The 20,356-nt window shown below is 37.9% G+C and overlaps 1 protein-coding gene across 1 annotated transcript in view; it reads right to left on the minus strand.

Moving 5' to 3' along the window:
- The window catches only part of LOC133098043 (tumor necrosis factor receptor superfamily member 10A-like), a 39,327-nt gene extending 27,339 nt beyond the window's left edge, over window positions 1–11,988 (minus strand). The window contains exon 1 of the mRNA XM_061200700.1: window positions 11,702–11,988. Within this exon, the coding sequence (XP_061056683.1) occupies window positions 11,702–11,881 (180 nt within the window). The 5' untranslated portion in view covers window positions 11,882–11,988. The remainder of the gene's footprint in view (window positions 1–11,701) is intronic.
- Window positions 11,989–20,356: the final 8,368 nt, after the last annotated feature.

Raw genomic sequence — 20,356 nt, forward strand, 5'->3', positions numbered from 1 at the left:
GATCAGTAATAATGTACCATATCAATAGTCTAAATAAGGGAATGAAAGCATCTGATAGTCTCCATGGAAGGTGGAAAGATATTTGGTAAAATTAAGCACCAATTTTGATTTTTTGAAACCATCTCAAAATCGGAGGCTGCATCCACAATGATAAGAATTTCTACATGAAACCAAGACCCAACCTCATTCTTTTTCAAAAAAATTAATTTAATTTAATTTTTACTGAAGTACAGTTGATTTACAACGTTGTGTTAATTTCTGCTGTACAGCAAAGTGATTCAGTTATTCATATATATAATTTTTTAAAAATATTCTTTTCCAATATGGTTTATCATAGGATATTGAACATAGTTCTCTGTGCTATACAGTATGACCTTTTATCCCCAACCTTGTTCTTAATGGTTAAATACTAAGGGCCTCTCCAAGAGAGTCCAATCAATATGAAAACACCTGCCTTCTCTAAGGATAGTTGAACATTATTCTGAAAACTCTAGCCTATGAAGCATGTTGTGAAAAAAAAATGAGGCAGATTCTTGGATGGAGCAGGTAAAACAGTCATTATTTTATATATGACTGTAGAGTTTAAAAATGAATCAGAAAATTTATTACAAGAGGGTCCAACTTACAAAATGCTTAAAATACAAAGAAAACAGCCTTGACAAGAAAATGTAATAATTTATGTGAAGAAAAGCATAAATCTTAATTGAGTTATAATAAAATACAGTTGAACCTTAAACAACACAGATTTCAACTTTGTGAATCCACTTATATGTGGATTTTTTCAAAAAATATACAGTCAGCTCTCCATATTTTGAAATTTCTATCTGTAGTTGGTTGAATCCACAGATGCAAAACCCATGGGTATGGAGGGCTGCCTTTACCATGCCATTTTATATCAGGGACTTGAGCATCTGCAGATTTTGGCATATGTGGGAACTCCTGGAACCAATTTCCTGCAGGTACCGAGGGACGATTGTACTTGACTTGAAATTCTATCTTCATAAGAAATATGTTAAATATTGACAATATCTCAATTCTTACTAGATTATTTTTTTAATTTTAAGATAAATTTAATAAAAACTTCATTGATTTTTTTGGGGGGAGATGGAGGAAATCTTGTGAAACAATTCTAAATTCTGCTGGGGTAAAATTATAAGTTTTTAAAAAGTAAGGAAAAGGTATTTGCTCTGTTACATACTAAAATATATTAGAAAATTTCATTGGGAAGAGTGTATTACATAATATAATGTCTTGCATGTAAAAATATACAGCTATACATATGCATATGCATATATACATGGCATATACATAATGATTCTGGCAAACAATCACAAGAAATTCCCTCTCCTAGTTACTTGAAATAAAAAGAGCCAGGGGGCTGGGAAAAGAGTGAAAGAGGTCTCACTATTGTCTAAGAACCTTTCTGTACTATTTAAATTTTCTCCCTTTGAACGTGTATTGACCTCTTTTTAAAAATATCAAAGTAGTTAATCAGGATGGAGGGATAATTGACCTTTTAAATGTTTGTTTTCTTTCTTTTTTTTTTTACATTCACTTTATTAAGTTAAAATATGTATTGAGCAAGAAAAAAGCAAAAAGGAACTGTCTAGGCAGAAAGAGACCAATGTCTGTATAAACATTTGAACTGTGATCAAGGACAGATCAAAAGCAGAGAGATATAGGAGAATCCATTGTTAAATGGGGTTGGAAGAACCAGAAAGTGACTCAGAACAATTCAGGGAACACATCATATCAATCACAAAATAAATTCCATTTAGGTTATAGCTACATGCTAAAAAAAATAAAAATTCTCTAAGAGATTAGAGAACTTCATCTTATATGGGGTCTTTCTAAGCTTATAAGCAATTAAAAAGTGTATGTATCTACAAATTTCACTAGTTAAAAATGAAAATTTCTGTACACTAAAATATTAGACTAAATAAAAGGATAACAAAAAATTAGGAACTTATTGTCTGTATGTGAGAAAATGCACAGGCATGACAGCTTGTCTTCTTAGAAAGACTCTAAGTAGAAAAGACCAAAATCATAAACAAAAATAATGAAAATAAAGAAATGCAAGTTTAAACCAATTAATTTTTTCGTAGTTAGCAAAAATGAAAAAAGGCCCACAGCATGAGATCAAAACTACTGAACTATATGAACCCAAACCAGATGCACATGTGCCCACGTGAGTGTGTGTATGCAGGTCTATGGTAAAAATGTACTTTTGCAGGTTGACTCAGATCCTTTTCTTCTAGAAAGCCACCCTACTAACATGATCAGAAAAATATATATGGATTTATTTTCAAATATATTCAATGAAATAATAATTTTGAAAAAAATGAAAAATTCTTAGTGTTATGAGGATTATTACTAAATTATATAACAACCACACAGTGGAATACTATGCAGCCTTTATTTAATCATTCAACAAACATGGGAGTACCCACTCTGTGCCTGCCTGTTTTAGGTTTTAGGAATATAGCTAGTGAAAACAAGACAGATAATAAGTAGCATAACATCTCGCAGAGCTGCCAGTCTACCATTGCGGTGGGCGGGTTCCCTTCCCCTCCGTGACCCTGATCTCCCTCCTTCACCACTTCCCCACGGCACAGGAGACCGGACCAGCATCGGCCTTTCCCTGTTTCTACCACGGTCATGGGCAAGCAGAAGGGCTAGGGCACCACAAGGCCCATCACATACTCGTCAGCACACACTCTGTTATTTTTCTACTTTCAATTTCATTACTTTCTGCTCTAATCTGTATTATTTCCTTCCTCTGCTTACTTTACCTTTAGTTTGTTCTTCATTTTTCAGTGTCTTACAGTACAATATTAGGTTATTGATTTGACATCTTTCTTCTTCCTTTAAAGTAGTCATTTACAGCTATTAATTTCTTTCTAAGTTTTCAGCTACTTTAGCTATGTCCCATAAGTTTTGGTATGCTGTATCTTCAATCTCATTCATCTCAAAATATTTTCCAATTTCCTTTCTGATGTCTCCTTTGACTAACTGGTTATTTGGGAGTGTGGTTTAATTTTTACAAAACTGTGAACTTCCCCAATTTCTTCCTGTTATTGATTTCTAATTTCATTCCATTGTGGTGGGAGGGTATACTTTCTATTATTTCTCTCCTTTTAAATTTATTGATATTTGTTCTACGAGCTCACATATGGTCTATTCTGAAGAATGTTCCATGTGCACTTGAAAAGAATGTATATTTTGTTGTGGTTGACTGAAGTACTCTATAGATGTCTGCTAGGTCTAGTTGGTTTATAGTATTGTTCAAGTCTACTATTTCCTTGTTGATCTTCTTTCCAGTTCATTATGAATTCTTTTTTTTTTTTTTGCCACACTGTGCAGTGTGTGGGATCTTAGTTCCCTGACAAGGGATTGAACCTGTGTCCCTCGCAGTAGAAGTTCGGAGTTTTAACCACTGGACCACCAGGTAAGTCCCCATTATGAATTCTTATAGATTAAGGAAATTACACTTCTAAGTGTGCTTTGTATTCTGAGTATTTTTTTCTAGTTTGTTTTTATCTTTGTCATGATTTCTTCCATGCAGCTTTCTTCTTAATTTTTATATAGCTGACTTTAGGCAAGTTTTATAGTTTCTTGTCATACTGAAGAAGTCCTTCCCCCCTCCAAACTTGTAAGAATTTTTTTCTCATATTTTTGCAGTACTTTTTTGTTTCATATATTACAATTAATTCATTGGTCCATCTAGTCTTAATTTTCTAATATAAGAAGAGCATAAGGAAGACACTATTATTTTTCAGAAGTCATCCTAGTTGCTCCATCACCATTATTGAATAGTCACTTTTTTATCATTGATAGGAAGTGTCATCATCATGACACATTATTAAGGAAAGGTTTTGAAAGTTGGTTTTTTTAGAGTATCTTTCGTTATTGATAAATATTAATTAGATGAGAAAGACAGATAGATCCTGCAGGGAAGAGTGAGGTCACCTGGAGGAAAGCCTGGAGGTGAAGGTCAAGCCTTGGGACATGGGCTCCCAGGTCGTGACAGCTCCTGCAAGTCTTCAGCTCAGTTCCTGGAGAATATCTTTGCATTCCAGAGCATAGAACCCCCTTTCTTTGGGTCACTGTTTGACTCTTTGCAGCTTAAATTTTTTCCTATTGTTTTCTTGCCGGGGCAGATGGCATGAGCTTTATCTGAAGGCTTTTCCCTCCTTATTGTATTATTTCCGTGCCTCTTTGTGTCTTCCATTGACTGGCAGCTCATTGAGGACAGGGATTAGGACTTTCTTCTCTCAGTTCTAGAGACCCAGGTGGTGCTGTCCAATACAGTAATCATTAGGCCCATGTGGGGATGGAGCACTTCAAATAGCTTCTCTGAATCAAGGTGTGTTGCAAGTGAAAAATACACTCTGAATTTCAAAGACAGTATTTAAAAAAAAAAAAAAAGTATCCCAATGTTTTATATTTCTTATATTTTCCATCTCTTTGTTAAAGTTCTCACTGTGTTCATTCATTCTCCCCAGTTCGGCAAGCTTCTTTGTGACCATTACTTTGAACTCTTTATCAAGGAACTTACTTATCTCCATTTCATTAAGGGTTTTTCCTAAGGTTTTATCTTATTTTGTCATTTGGAACAGATTTCTTTGTTTCTTCATTTCGTTTGACTCTCTGTGTTTGTTTCTATACAGTAGATGAAACAACCATCTCTCTCCCAGTCTTGAAGGAGTAGCCTTGTGTAGGAAATGAATTTTTCGTTCAGCCCTACCCCAGCTCTTAGTCATCTCTCAAACTTCTGGGATTGCTGAAGCAGCCTATTATATTTTTTAAGTGTTCCCAGTAGTTGAGCATGTGCCAAGACATGTCCTATCCCAAAGGAGAAGATCTCAGTGCCTAGATTCAGGATGACTGGAAGCCAGCCACACACGCACAGAGAAAATTACAGGCTAATATCCTTGATGAACATAGATGCAAAAATCTTCAACAAAATATTAGAAAACTGAATTCAACAATACATTAAAAGGACCATACAACATGATCAAGTGGGATTTATTCTAAGGATGCAAACTATGGTTCAAAATCCACAAATCAGTCAATGTGATACACCACATTAACAAAATGAAGAATAAAAATCATATGATCATCTCAATAGATGCAGAAAAAGCATATGACAAAATTCAACATTGATTTATGATAAAACTCTCAACAAAGCAGATATAGAGGGAATAGACCTCAACATAATAAAGGCCATATCTGACAAGGCCACAGCAAACATCATATTCAATGGTGGAAAGCTAAAATTACCTCTTCTAAGATCAGGAACAAGATAAGGACACTCACTCTTGTCACTTTTATTTAACATAGTATTGGAAGTCCCAGCCAGAGTGATTAGGTAAGAAAAAGAAATAAAAGACATCCAAATTGGAAAGGAGTAAGTAAAATTGTCACATGTCACAGATGACATGATATTATGTATAGAAAATCCTAAAAATGCCATCAAAAAAACTCTTAGAACTAATAAATGAATTCAGTAAAGTTACAGGATACAAAATCGATATGAAAACATCTGGTTGCATTTCTTTACACTAATAACAAACCAGCAGAAAGAGAAATTAAGAAAACAATCTAATTTACAATTGCATCTAAAAAAGAAAATTCCTATGAATACATTTAACCAAGGAGGTCAAAGGCCTGTATATTGAAAACTACATTGAAGAAGACACAAATAAATGGAAAGATAGTCCATGCCCATGGATTTAAAGAATCAATACTGTTAAAATGTTCATATACCTAAAACAATCTACAGATTCAATGCAATCCCTATCAAAATTTCAATGCCATTTTTCACAGAAATAGAGCAAAGAATTAAAATTTGTACCGAACCACAAAAGACCCTGAGTAGCCAAAGTAATCTTAAGAAGGGAAAGCAAAGCTGGAAGCATCTTGCTTCCTGATTTCAAACTATATTATAAAGCTATTTCAATTAAACAGTATGGTATTGGCATAAAAACAGACACATAAATCAGTGGAATAGAATAGAAAGCCCCAAAATAAACCCATGCATATATGGTCAATTAATTTATGCCAAGAGAGCCAAGAATATACAATAGGGAAAGGACATTCTCTTCAGTAAATGGTGTTGGGAAAACTGGACAGCCACATGCACAAGGATGAAACTGGACCACTATCTTATACCATACACACAATCAACCCAAAGTGGATGAAAGAGTTGAACATAAGAACTGAAACCATAAAACTCCTAGAAAAAAACATAGACAGTAAGCAACTTGACATTGATCTTGGCAATGATTTTTTTAATCTGACACCAAAAGCAAAAGCAACAAAAGCAAACATAAACAAGTGGGACTACAAAGCTTCTGCACAGCAAAGGGAACTGTCAACAAAATGAAAAGGCAACATATTGAATGTAAGAAAACATTTGCAAATCATGTATCTGATAAACAGGTAATATCCAAAATATATAAGGAGCTCATACAACTCAATAGCAAAAAACCCCCAAACAATCCAATTTAAAAATTAGCAGAAGTTCTGAATAGACATTTTTCCAAAGAAGACATATAGATAGCCAACAGGTACATAAAAATATGGTCAACATCATTAATCATCAGGGAAATGCAAATCAAAACCACAATGAGATATTGCCTCACACCTGTTAGAATGGCTATTATCAAAAAGACAAAAAAAGAATAAGCGTTGGGGAGGATGTGAAGAAAAGGGGACCCTTGTGCACTGTTGGTGGGAATGCAAATTTGTGCAACCACCATAGAAAACAGTATGAAGATTTCTCAAAGAATTAAAAATATAACTACTATATGATTCTGCAATTTCACCTCCGTGTATTTATCCAAAGAAAATGAAAACGCTAACTAAAAAAGATATAAGCACCCCATGTTCACTGCAGTATTATTTACAATTCTCAAGATGTGGACACAGCCGAAGTGTCCATTGATGGGTGAATGTATAAAGAAATTGTGGTATATATATAAACACAGTGGAATATTATTCAGCCATAAAAAATTATATCTCTCCATGCATGACCACATGGGTGGACCTTGAGGACATTATGCTTGGTGAAAAAGTCAGACAAAGAAAAATACCATATGATCTCTCTTATACGCAGAATCTAAAAAAAATTAAAAAAAAAAAACAAAAACAAGCTCATAGATACAGAGAACAGATTGATGGTTGCAAGAGGTGAGGTGGGAGTGGAGGATGGGTGAAATAGATGAACTGTTTTGTTAGGTTTTGGTTTTCAGTTTAAATAAATTGAATAATATTTTTTATTTAAAAAATTAAATAAATTAAAGACCCTACCTTACAAACATAGTCTTATTCTGAGCTACTGTTGGTTAGGATTTAAACATATGAATTTGGTGGTGGGGGAGCACAATTCAGCCCATAACAGGCACGTAGGAAAAATACAAAATCATCTAACATACATGTAAATAAGTAAATAAAATAAAAGGAAGTTGACAACCTGTCCTCAAAAATAGTCTGTCAATTTCCCACTAAATATCAAAGAGTCACAGAAAAAGATGAAACAGCAATTCAGGATAGGATCTCTGTGCAATAAATGATATCATAGAGACAACTGGAGAAATATGAATGGGGTCTGAGGATTAGCTGACAGTACCCTCTGGATGTTAATTTTCTGATTTTGAAGGCTGCCTTTAACTATGGGGGTAGAATGTTCTGGTTTGTTGGAAACCCCCACTGAAGCGTTAAGGGGTGATGTGCATTCTGTCATTGACTTGTTCTCAGATGGTTCAAGGAAATGTGTTTAGTATGGTTTTTGCAATTTTCTGTAATTTGAGAGTGTTTTAAGTCAGGAAGTTAAATTTTAAAAAGAAGAAGATTGAACCAAAACCAAGTTATGTGGAGCCCAGTTTGACTGGCTGGATCCAAATAAGACAAAAATGCAGCCCTCTGACACATAAAATTCTTTCAAGAACTTAGAGAGAGCTGTGCTAATGTGTCCCTCTAGTCCTCCCTTTTCCAGGCTGGGCCTCCTCTGAGTTTAGGTAATGGCTGTGTCCTCTTTTTCTGCTCACACAATCCTATTGCCTCCTATGCTCCCGGACTTGCATGCTATGACCTGCTAGATTCACTTAGTTCTAGCAGTTGTTCTCTGCAAATGAATACAGTTGGTTATTTCTTCCTTTCCGATCTTTATGCCTTTCTCCTCTGACTTAGAGCAATGTCCAGGACCTGAGTACAATCATCTTGTATCTGTTTTGCTAAGTAGTATTTTTCAAGGAATTTGTCCATTTTATTCAAGTTGTCAAATTTATCAGCATAAAATTATTATTATTCATAAGATCCCCTTATTATCCTTTTCATGGCTGCAGAGTTTGTAATAATACCCCATCATTAATTCTTGATATTGGGGTGTTTTTTTTTTGCTTTTTTTTCTTTTAAAATTTGGTTTATTGATTTTATTTTATTCATTTTGTTGATTATTTCAAAGAATCAATGCTTGGTTTGTCAATTCCTTTAACTGTTTGTATTCCATTTCATTGATTTCTACTCATATTATTATTATTTCCTTCTTATTCTTTTGAGTTTAATTTGCACTTATTTTCTGGTGATTAGTGTGGATCTTCCGGTCACTGATTTTATTTTATTTTTTATTTTTTAAAATTTTACTCCCCATTTCTCCCAACCCCTTATTCTTTTAATAGAAGGAAGGTCTTTAATTGCAAACCACACAGTTTACTCTAAGCACTGCTTTAGCAGCCTTCCACAAATTTCCATGTGGTATATATTCATTATTATTTATCTTGAAATTTTAAAAAATTCTCTATTGATTTCATCTAAGAACCATGAATGCTTTGGAGGTATGTTGCTTTAAATTCAAATTTTGGAGTTTTTTTTCTAGCGATCATTCTTGACTAGTAATGTAATTTCATTGAAGTCAGAGAACAGAGTCTATATGATTTCATTGCTTTTAAACTTATTTAGACTTTTTTAAATTGTCCAGAACGTGGTCTATGTTGATGAAAGTACCACGTTCGTCAAAAAAGAATGAGACTTCATTAGATGTTGCAGTGTGCTCTCTGAATGTCAATTAAGTCAAGGTGGTTGATAGTTTTTTTTTTGGTTCGTTTTTTTGTAAGTTTGTTTTTAATTTGGTCGTGCCGCAGGGCTTCCGGCATCTTAGTTCCCCAACCAGGGAGTGAACAGGTGCCCTCCACAGTGAAAGCACAGAGTCCTAACCACTGGACTGTGGGGAAATTCCCATGGTGGTTGATAGTGTTACTACCCTTTTTCATCTGCATTAAAGGGTGATATGATAGTCCTTTAATTTCATCAGTTTTTGCTTTATGTATTGATATTTTAAAGCTCTACTATTAGGCACATAATATTTATGATTAAGATGTCTTCCTGATGAATTGACACTTTTAACACTACAAATGGTGCCTTTTTAAAAATCTTTGGTAACATCAAGTGAAAACTTGAAATTGACTCCATGGTGCCTTTAGACCTGGGCAATCCCTCAACAGGACATTCAATTACCTCTGTTCTGTTCCCAACCTGCCAGTCATATTTCCCACCACCCACATAAATACCCCCTAGAACAGGACAAGGACATCATACTAGCGTTATTGCAGGCATCTTAGAACCCATGTGCGTTCAGGGGAGGCACGTCTGGAGCTTGCTGAGCAGCCCTGTGCAGGGACAGTTCCGGCCACAGGGAGCTGAGGTACAGACACAAAGACCCCCCGCACCCCCATAAACACCACCAAGGTCACCAAGGTGAAAAGAGCCTGGAGGGGCTGCAAGACAGAGGTGACAATGCTACTGGTGGCAGGGACACTGGTGGACATGGAGTGAAAAGTCCACACGGACAGGATCACAGACAAGAACGAAGTCAAAGTAATGGGGGAGGGGGTGGGCGAGGAGGAGGCTTCCTAGTGTGTAATCCCCACTGCACCCTGTTTGAGGGACCCGGGGGGCGGTGGAGATCTGAGGGTTTGCCGACCCACAGACTTGTGTGTCTGTGGGGGCGGGGTGTGTGTGTGTGAGAGAGACAGAGACAGAGGAGGGAGACAGGAGGGTTGCACTGGAGCAGCAGCATGGGACAAAAGAGAGAAGGAAACAAGGGGACTTCCCTGGCAGTCAGGTGGTTATGACTCCCCGCTTCCACTGCAGGGGTCAAGGGTTCGATACCTGGTCAGGAAACTAAGATCCCACATGCTCCCGGCATGGCAAAAAAAAAAAAAAGGGAGGAAATGAGAAGGAAGGAGGAGATGTGGAAGTATGTTAAGTTGAGTCCTGTGTAGACTCTACTGACCCTGCTCTGCCCAGAGATGAATCATGAGCAGGGATTTCCCTCTCCTGCTTCCCGCCCTCCCCGCCCCCCTCCAGACTGCAAAACAGTCTAGTTTGATCTTCACTCTCTCTTTTTCCTGATAAGAGTCAACCAAACAAACACTGCTCTTTGCTTGCCAGGACGAACACACCCTAAAGCTGCACCGTTACCCTTTTATTTTTTTTTTTTAAAGATTCTTTAAATTCTCTAGTGCTTTACAATTTTCAAACGTTTCACACACGTGATTTCATATAATCCCATAACAACCCTTCTTTTCCCCTTATCCCTATATTGTCCCTCCCTGCTTCCCTCTCCCCACTGGTAACCACCAGGTTGTTCTCTATATGCGTGAGTCTGGTTCTTTTTTGTTTTATTCACTAGTTTGTTGTATTTTTCAGATTCCACAAATAGGTAATATCATACAGTGTTTGTCTTTTACTCTTAACCTGAGCAGCTGTGACATAGTGCGTCAGACTTGTTCTCAAGGTCTTGTTGTGGTCTGAGGTCTGTTTCTTCTGAGATTTTTGTGGGTTTGGATGGTTGTACAGGTAAAAAGAGAAGCTACATTAACACTAAAGCCTTCCGCCTCCTAGCTCAGGGCAGCCATTAGATAGTTTTTCCAGGATGCACATCTTACCTGTTTCGATCTCAAAATGGAAATCAAAATAAAAGCTTCACACCCTTTCCTCCTAAACTAAAGACAGAACCTCTGGGGTCAGCTGTATGATTACTGGTGGTTTACCCTGTAAGCCCTGTATGTTGCTGTGGAAGAAAGTGCCGGGAAGGAATTTGGCAAATTGCTCACAGCAGCCAAGAAGGGGTGCTGAATGCAAGGGAGGATGGGAAAGCTACTTTTCTGTAAAAATCAATGGGAAGAATAGATGCAATGAGCATGTTTTAGAATTCAAACAGAGGCATAAAAAAGGGAAGGGAGGGGGAGGGGAAGGGAAGGAGGGGAGGGGAGGGGAGGGGAGGGGAGGGGAGGGGAGGGGAGGGGAGGGGAGAAGGGAGAGGGGAGGGAGGAAGCTGGGAAGGAAAGGAAGGGAGAGGGAGGAGAGAGGGGGCGGAAGCGGAGTATGGTAATGAGAGGGAAGGGCCGGGCCACATCAAGGCTTGCTAAGGAGTTTTCAACTCTTCTCTCTGGAATTTACCTCTGGGGCAGCCAGACAAGCCTAGGAACGCGGGCTTTTCTCCCTCTGGGCCCCGGTCGGTCCTGCCGGGTCCTGACTCTGCTCCTTCTCCCGACTCTGCCCACTGCTGGTCCCGCTCAGACAACCCGGGCCGCAGGTGACTCAGGCAGGCACCCCACCGTGTCCCCCACGCCCCGCCCCCCCCTTTCCCGGCCGCCAAGCGCGCCTTCCGGAGCCAGGACCCGCGATAGGGACTCACCGACAGCAGGACACGCAAAAGGACGAAGATGAGAGCCCTGGGGCCCCGGAACGGAGGCCTGGGACTAGGAACCGAGGCCCGGGAGCCCGAGGCGGCCGGCGCGCTATGTCCCCGCTGCATCGTGCGGTCGGGGAGCGCTCGCTGTTCAGGTCGCCGCGAGGTGACAGCCGGCAGAGCCATCAGGGATCGAGAGTGTCTTTTGCGGAACGCGGTAAAGTCCGCTTCTGATTGCTAGTTGCTGGAGGTCTGCGGGATGCCGCAGTCCCGGCGCACTGCTCTCGCGGGTTTGGGGTGAATGCGAGGAGCGGGTGGCCCCGCCTAGTCTTACGCTGGTATTGAGCAATCAGTGCCGGGCGAATAAGAAGCTCCGTCTTCCTCTGAACTGGAAAAAAGACAAGAGTTGGCGTTAAAAACCCTTCCTGAAGCGGGTCACTTACCAGGGCCAACGACGCTCCCGAGCTACCGCTCTGGGCTTCTGACGACAGCCTTCTGCCCGCTCTCAGCTTCTGCTCCTCCCACCCTCGTTGGCAGGGTGGGTGCATGGATATCACTGCCTTCAGAGTCACTTTGCAGCTCTGTCCCAGTGCCAAGCTTCTGAGCCAGAGGCTTGATCTTAGCATCTCAGTAACCAGGTGCTTGGCTGGAGCAGACACTCAATGCACACGTGGGTGGACAGAATGAAGGTCGCAGAGGCAGCAATCGGTGGATCTGAATTCAGGTCACCATTAGGCTCCCGACCTCCCCCATCACCACCTTGCATGTTCCCGTAATTCCAGGTCTGTCATCTGACTTTCGCACTCAGGACTTCATGCCATCTCTTCTTAACCCTGCTGCTCCTGCAGTCAGGCAAGCTGGAGGAATCCACTTTATTAAGCCTTTCTTCGGGGTTTTCCTCCCCTGTAGATTCTTTAAAGCCCTTGGGAAACAAAACTGCTGGAGACTAATTGGCACGTGAAACCAAATGGGCCAAGAGGGGGGTCCCTACGTGGGTCAGGCCCTTCCAGCTGTCCCTACACACTGGGCACTCTGCTGGGCCCAAGTTATGTGGAGTCCAGTATTCAGAAAGCGGCACAAGGCTAGGTCCTGCTCACAGGGTGACTGAAGGGCTGGGGACTGAGTAGGAGAGAAGGGAACCTGGGAGCCTCCAGCTCCACCCCTTGGATCAGTTTTGTGAGGCCAGGGTTGTAGGAATTAAAATTCGTTTTTCTCCATATGTTTATCCAGTTGTTGCAACATCATTTATTGAAAAGACTTTCTTTTCCCATTGAATAATATTACTGCCTTTGTTGAAATTCAATTGATTATATATATGTTCCATTTCTGGACTCTATATTCTGTTCCATGGATCTATTAATTTTCTATCCTTATGCCAATACCATGTTGTCTTGATTACTGTAGCTTTATACAGTGTTGAAATCAGGTAGTTTAAGTCCTCCAACTGTTTTTTTTTTCCTGGAATTGTTTGCATTTCCATATAAGTTTTATATAAATTAAAATATTCAATTAAAAAATCCTGTTGTGAGACCTACTAGAGAATGGACTTGAGGACACGGGGAAGGGGAAGGGTAAGCTGGGACGAAGTGAGAGAGTGGCATGGACTTATATATACTACCAAATGTAAAATAGCTAGTGGGAAGCGGCCACATAGCACAGGGAGATCAGCTCGGTGCTTTGTGACCACCTAGAGGGGTGGAATAGGGAGGGTGGGAGGGAGGGAGATGCAAGAGGGAAGAGATATGCAGATACATGTATATGTATAGCTGATTCACTTTGTTATAAAGCAGAAACTAACACACCATTGTAAAGCAATTATACTCCAATAAAGATGTTAAAAAAAATAAAATCCTGCTATGATTTTAAGTGGCATTGCATTGAATGTGGTGATTGATGAGAATTGACATTTTAACAATATTGTTTTCCAATCAATGAGATGGTTTTGTTTTAGATCTTTGTTACTTTATCTTGACAATATTTTGTAAGCTTTCTGTGTACAAATTGTGCACATCTTTTGTAAATGTATTCCCAAATGTTTTTGATGCTATTTTCAGTGGCATTGGTTTAGATTATTTTATTTTCAAATTGTTTTTGTGCTGCTGTTTAGAAACACAACTGATTTTTCTGCATTGATCGTGTATCGTATGATATTGCTAAATTTATGTATTTCAGTTGTTTTGTAGATTGTTTAGGATTTTCTACATAAGCAATCATATTGTCTGCAACTAAACGCAGTCTTACTTCTCCTTTTCCAGTCTTTATTCCTTATGTCTTTCTTGCTTAATTGCCCTGGCTAGGACTTCCAGTACAATGTTAAATAGAAATGGTGAAAACAGAATTGCTTGTTTTATTCTTAATCTTAGAGGGAAAGCATCCAATATGTCACTGTTACGTATGAGGTTAGTTGTAGCGTTTTCATAGATACCATTTATCAGATTAATTAACTTCCGTTCCAAGTTTGGTATAAATTTTTATCATGAATGAGTTTTGAATTTTGTCAAATGATATTTTTCTACATCTATTGAGATGATCATATGGCGTTTCTCCTTTATTAAAATGATGAATCAAACTGATGGACTTTAATATGTTAAACCTACCTTGAATTTCTGGGCTAAATTTCACTTGTCATGATGTATTGTCCTTTTCACATATTTGCTAGATTTGATTTGCTAACACTTTTCTTAAGGATTTTTTGTGTCTGTATTCATGAGAGATATTAGTCTATAATTTTCTCCTTCTATGATGTCTTTGTAAGGTTTTGGTATCAGCATTAAGCTGATTATTAAGCATTAAGCTTACTTTTATAAGATTGGTATTATTTCTTCTGTAAAGGTTTGATAGCATTCACCAATAACACCACCTGGACCCGAAGGCTATTTGTTGTTGTTTTTGTTTGAGTGTGTGTGTGGTTTTTGATAATAAATTCAAATCTTTTAATAGATATGGTGCTATTCAGATTTTCTATTTGTTCATGTATTTGTTTTGGCAAGTGACGTTTTTCAAGGAATTTGTCTCTTTTATCTAAGCTGTCAAATATACTGGCATAAAGTTGTTCACACTATTCTCTTATTATCTTTAATGATCATAGTGATATCCTTTTATTCTGACTTTGGCAATTTGAGTTTTCTCTCTTTTTCTTGATGAATTTTGCTAGGGATTTATAAATGTTATTAATTTTTTCAAATAACTATGTGATCTACATTAATTTTCTTTTTCAGGTTCATTTTCTGTTTCTATTTCATAGATTTCTTCTCTTTGTTTTTACCTTTCTTCTACTTATTTTGGGTTTATTTTGACCTTTTCTAGCTTCTCAAATAGCAAATGAGATCATTGATTTTAACCTTCTTTTATTTACAAATATAAACATTTACACTAACCCTTGCTCTAGCTGCTTCCCATAATTTTTTTTGTTGTTGTTAAGAATTTTGGTAGGAACTTTATAAATTTATTTATTTATTTATTTTTGCCATGTTGGGTCTTCGTTTGGGCCTTCGTGCGGGGGCTTTCTCTAGTTGCGGCGAGCAGGGGCCACTCTTCATCGCGGTGCGCGGGCCTCTCACTATCGCGGCCTCTGTTGTTGCGGAGCACAGGCTCCAGACGCGCAGGCTCAGTAGTTGTGGCTCACGGGCCCAGTTGCTCCGCAGCATGTGGGATCTTCCCAGACCAGGACTCGAACCCGTGTCCCCTGCATTGGCAGGCAGATTCTCAACCACTGCGCCACCAGGGAAGCCCTTCCCATAAACTTTGATATGTTGCAGTATCATTATCATTCAGCTTGAAATATTTTCTAATTTATGTGTAGTTTCTCCTTTGATTCATGGATTATTTAGAAGTATGCTCTTTAAATTCCAGATATGGAAGTTTTTAAAAAAATATCTTATTGTTTTTGGTTTCTAATTCAATTCCTTTGCAACCAGAAAACATACTCTGGTACAATTTCAAACCTTTTAAATTTATCAAAACTTGTTTTATGGCCCAGAATATGATCTACCTTAGTGAATATACCATGTGCATTCAAAAGGAATGAGTATTCTACAGTTGTTGGGTACAGTGCTCTATAAATGTTAATTAGGTCAAAGTAGTTGAGGAATTTTTCAGAACTTCTATGACTTTACTGATTTTTTTTTTCTCACTAGTTGTTCTATGAATTGTTGAGCAAAAGGTGTTAAAAATTTCTATGACTGTAGATTTGTCTATTTCTCCCACTAATTATGTCCATTTCTGCTTCAAGTCTTTAAAGCTCTGTTATTAGGTATACACATATTTTTGAGCATTATGTCATTCTGATGAACTGACTCTTTTATCATTATGTATCCCTCTTTATCTTTGCTAATATGCCTAATATTGAATCTACTTGGTTTGAAATAATGAGAGGCACACCGGCTTTCTTATACTTACTGGTTGCATTGTATGTCTTTTCCCATCTTTTACTTTCATTCTATCTGGAATCAGGAATTTGGCATTGAAAATATACACACTACTATATATAAAGTGGATAACTAACAAGGACCTAATGTACAGCACAGGGAACTATACTCAATATCTTGTAATAACCTATAATGGAATAGAATGTAAAAAAAGAATATGTATGTATATTTGTTTAAAAAAATAAAGTCCATATGCTTTAGACAGCTTATAATTTCAGCTGGCTTTTTTTTCCAGTTGGAGAATCTCAGCCTTATAACTGGAATGTTTATTCTAGTTACATTTATCGTTGTAGCCTTATTTGGAATATAGGATCTGCCACAATTTCTTCATTTTGCCCTTGTTTTTAAAAAATATTTTCACTGGATATAAATGAATCATGACTCAGCAGGTTCCTTTCACGGCTTCAAAGATTCTGAGCTCCACTGTTTAAGTCAGTTGTCATGCAGGGGTCTTACAAATGCAAAAAAAAATTTTTTTCATGCACAAAGCCACTGACTATGCTGTACCCAGGTGGTGTCTTCTTTATATTTATCTTTCTTTGGCATTTTCTGCGCTTTTTGAATTTGTAACTTGGTGTTTTGCACTACACTTGAGAAAATTACAGCCATTTTTTTTCTCATTTGTTCAGCCATTTCTTTTCAGTCTCCAATTCCAAATATATTCCATGGTATTGTCCCAAAGGTCACCAAGACTCTGTTCCTTGTTTCCTTTCAATTTTTTTTTAACCTCTGCTCTTCAGATTGAATGGTTTCTATCAAATCTCTCTTCAAGTTCACTCATTCATTCTTCTGCAGTGTTCAAACTCTGTTAATAACATTCAAGTGAATTTATTTCAGATAATGGAATTTTCAGTTCTAAAATTTCCTTTTGGGTCTTGTTTTATAGTTATCACTTCTATGCTGAGATATCCTATCTTCCATTCATTTTAATAATATTTTCTATAAACCAAACATATATTTTAAAGCTCCCTAAAAGAGACTCTATTATGAATTAGAGTTAAGAACCACATAAATTTTACCTGGAAGGAAGAGATATGTAATGGGAAGTATCAGTAGCATACAATGTGAAAATATTTTTTAGCCCCTGCATACTTAATTTTATAACTATTTATTGAGCATTGATTATGTACCAGACATAATGCATACAAAGATTAAAGTATGCAGTACCTCCTCCAAGAGACTTGCAATCTAGTAAGGAGACAGTAAAACAATTGTAATAAAGTGTGGTATTGACAGGACATATTAAAAATGTTCACATCACCAAGGACTTGTATTTTCACTTTGGAGGGAAAAATCCTTGGGATAATCAGGAGAAAGAAGGTAGAGGAGGAGAAGAGAAAGGAAGAAAAATGAATAGAGAAGGTATCACACCTTATTTACAAGGAAGGCTTAAGGGAAACCCAAAGATGACAGAGAATAGATAAACAAGCACAACAGATGAAACTTTAGCCTCTGAAACCAACAGCTATGGCAAATAGTAAACACATTCTAACTCCTAGCCAGACAAAAATACAACCTCACACTAAAGGCCTACTTAGCTCAGTTCTTTTAACAGATACATCATGTCCAGCTTTCAACAAAAAATTACATGGCATACTAAAAGAAAAAAAAACAAAAAAAACCCCCATAGACTTTTAAGAGATAGAGCCAGCACCAGAATGAGACACGGATATGGTGGAGATGTTGGAATTATCACACCAGGAATTTAAAACAACTATGAGTAATATACTAATGATTCTAATAGAAAAGTGGACAACATGCAAGAACAGACAGGAAATGCAAGCAAGGAGATGGAAACTTCAAGAAAAAATTAAAAAGCAATGCTAGAAACAAACAAACAAAAAACGCCACTGTAACAGAAATGAAGAATGCTTTCCATGTGCTCATGAATAGACTGGGCATGACCAAGGAAAGAATCAGTGAGCTTGAATCAATGTCAACAGAAAGTCAGAAAACCAAAGTGCAAAGAGGAAAAAAAAGAATGAAAAGGGCAGAACAGAATATTCAAGAACAGTGCGACAATTAAAAAAAGGAGTAACATATACATAAGGGGAATACCGGAAGGAAAAGAAAAGGAAAAGAAGAAATATTTGAAGAAATAATGACTTCAAATTTCCCAAAATTAATGACAGACACCAAACTGGCAGAAAACCAAGCAGGATAAATACCCCAAAAATTCTATACATAGGCATATCATACTCAAGCTGCAGAATACCAAGGAAAAATAGAAAATCTTAAAAGAGGCCTGAGGGAAAAAGTGCCTTACCTATAGAGGAGGAAGAATAAGAATTATATTGAGCTTTTCTTCGGTAACCATGAAAGCAAGAAGGAAGTGGGGTAAAATATTTAAAGTGTGAAAGGAAAAAAATCCCACCAACCTAGATTTCTGTATCGAGCAAAATTATCCTTCAAAAGTAAAAGAGAAATAACAACTTTCTCAGACAAAAAAAAAATTGAGGAAACTTGTTGCTAGTAGACCTGCCTTGCAATATATGTTTTAAAAAAGTTTCTTTTTTCAGAAAGAAGGAAAATGATATAGGTCAGAAACTCAGATTTGCATAAAGGAAGAGCTTTAGAGAAGGAATAAAACAAGGCAAATTAAAATCTTTTCTTTTACTTCTTTTTTGTATAAGTACCTTTCAATTTATTTAGATCTTTGTTATTGTTTTAATATTTATTTATTTATTTGGTTGCTCCGGGTCTTAGTTGCAGCTCACGGGCTCCTTAGCTGTGGCATGTGAACTCTTAGTTGCGGCATGCATGTGGGATCTAGTTCCCTGACCAGGGATCGAACCCAGGCCCCCGCCACTGGGAGCACGGAGTCTTAACCACTGTGCCACCAGGGAAGTCCCTACTTCTTATTTTTTTTGAAAGAAAGTTTTACATTCAACTGTTCTTTATTGAACACTGACTACGGACCAGTAACTATTTAGACTCTGGACACCCAGGGCAAACAACAACAACAACAAAAGACTGTCATCATGCAGCTTATCCACTAGTAAATATAATTATAATACACTTTCTGATTCTGCAGTGACAACTGTTTTTTTTTTTTTAATTTTATTTATTTATTTATTTATTTATTTTTGGCTGTGTTGGGTCTTCGTTTCTGTGCAAGGGCTCTCTCTAGTTGTGGCAAGCGGGGGCCACTCTTCATCGCAGTGTGCGGGCCTCTCACTATCGCGGCCTCTCTTGTTGTGGAGCACAGGCTCCAGACGCGCAGGCTCAGCAATCGTGGCTCACGGGCCTAGTCTCTCCGCGGCATGTGGGATCTTCCCAGACCAGGGCTCGAACCCGTGTCCCCTGCATTGGCAGGCAGACGCTCAACCACTGCGCCACCAGAGAAGCCCACAACTGTTTTTTAGTTATATTGCTATAAAATTTAACTGTCTCATTCAGATTAGAGACAAACTATATTCTAAGGTTACTTATTATTTGATCTAACAGATAACAGTTTGTTCAAAATAATTCTAGCAAAAATGTATCTAGTGATTATAACTTCTTGATAAGTGAAATGAATGAAAGCAGTGTTATAAGGGATGGGAGGAAGGAATTGGGATGACACTGCTATAGTGTACTTGCACTACCTGTGAAGTGATATAGTGTTATTAGGAAAAGGACTTGGATTAGGTTTTTTTTTTTTATTTTTGGCTGCATTGGGTCTTCGTTGCTGTGCTCGGGCTTTCTCTGGTTGCGGTGAGCGGGGGCTACTCTTCGTTGTGGTGTGCGGGCTTCTCATTGCGGTGGCTTCTCTTGTTGCAAAGCATGGGTTCTAGGCCCACGGGCTTCAGTAGTTGCGGCGCTCAGGCTCAGTAGTTGTGGCTCGCGGGCTCTAGAGCGCAGGCTCAGTAGTTGTGGCGCACGGACTTAGTTGCTCCGTGGCATGTGGGATCTTCCTGGACCAGGGCTTGAACCCGTGTCCCCTGCATTGGCAGGCGGATTCTTAACCACTGTGCCACCAGGGAAGTCCGGCTGGATTAGTTTTAAGTGCATATTGTAAACCAACGGACAACTACTCAGAAAGTTAAAAAAAAAAAAAAAGAAGTAAAACTTATATGCTAACAGAGGTTAAAAATGAAATCATATAAAATGTTCAATTAAACCCATAGAAGCCAGAAAAAGTGGAAGTCAATACAAGATACAAAGAACAAGGCAATGAATAGAGAATAGTAACAAATATCATAGATATGTAATTCAACTATATAAATAATAATTAAAAACATCAGTGGTCTAA

The sequence above is a fragment of the Eubalaena glacialis genome, chromosome 9 (assembly GCF_028564815.1).
Source record: "Eubalaena glacialis isolate mEubGla1 chromosome 9, mEubGla1.1.hap2.+ XY, whole genome shotgun sequence".
Taxonomy (NCBI): Eukaryota; Metazoa; Chordata; class Mammalia; order Artiodactyla; family Balaenidae; genus Eubalaena; species Eubalaena glacialis.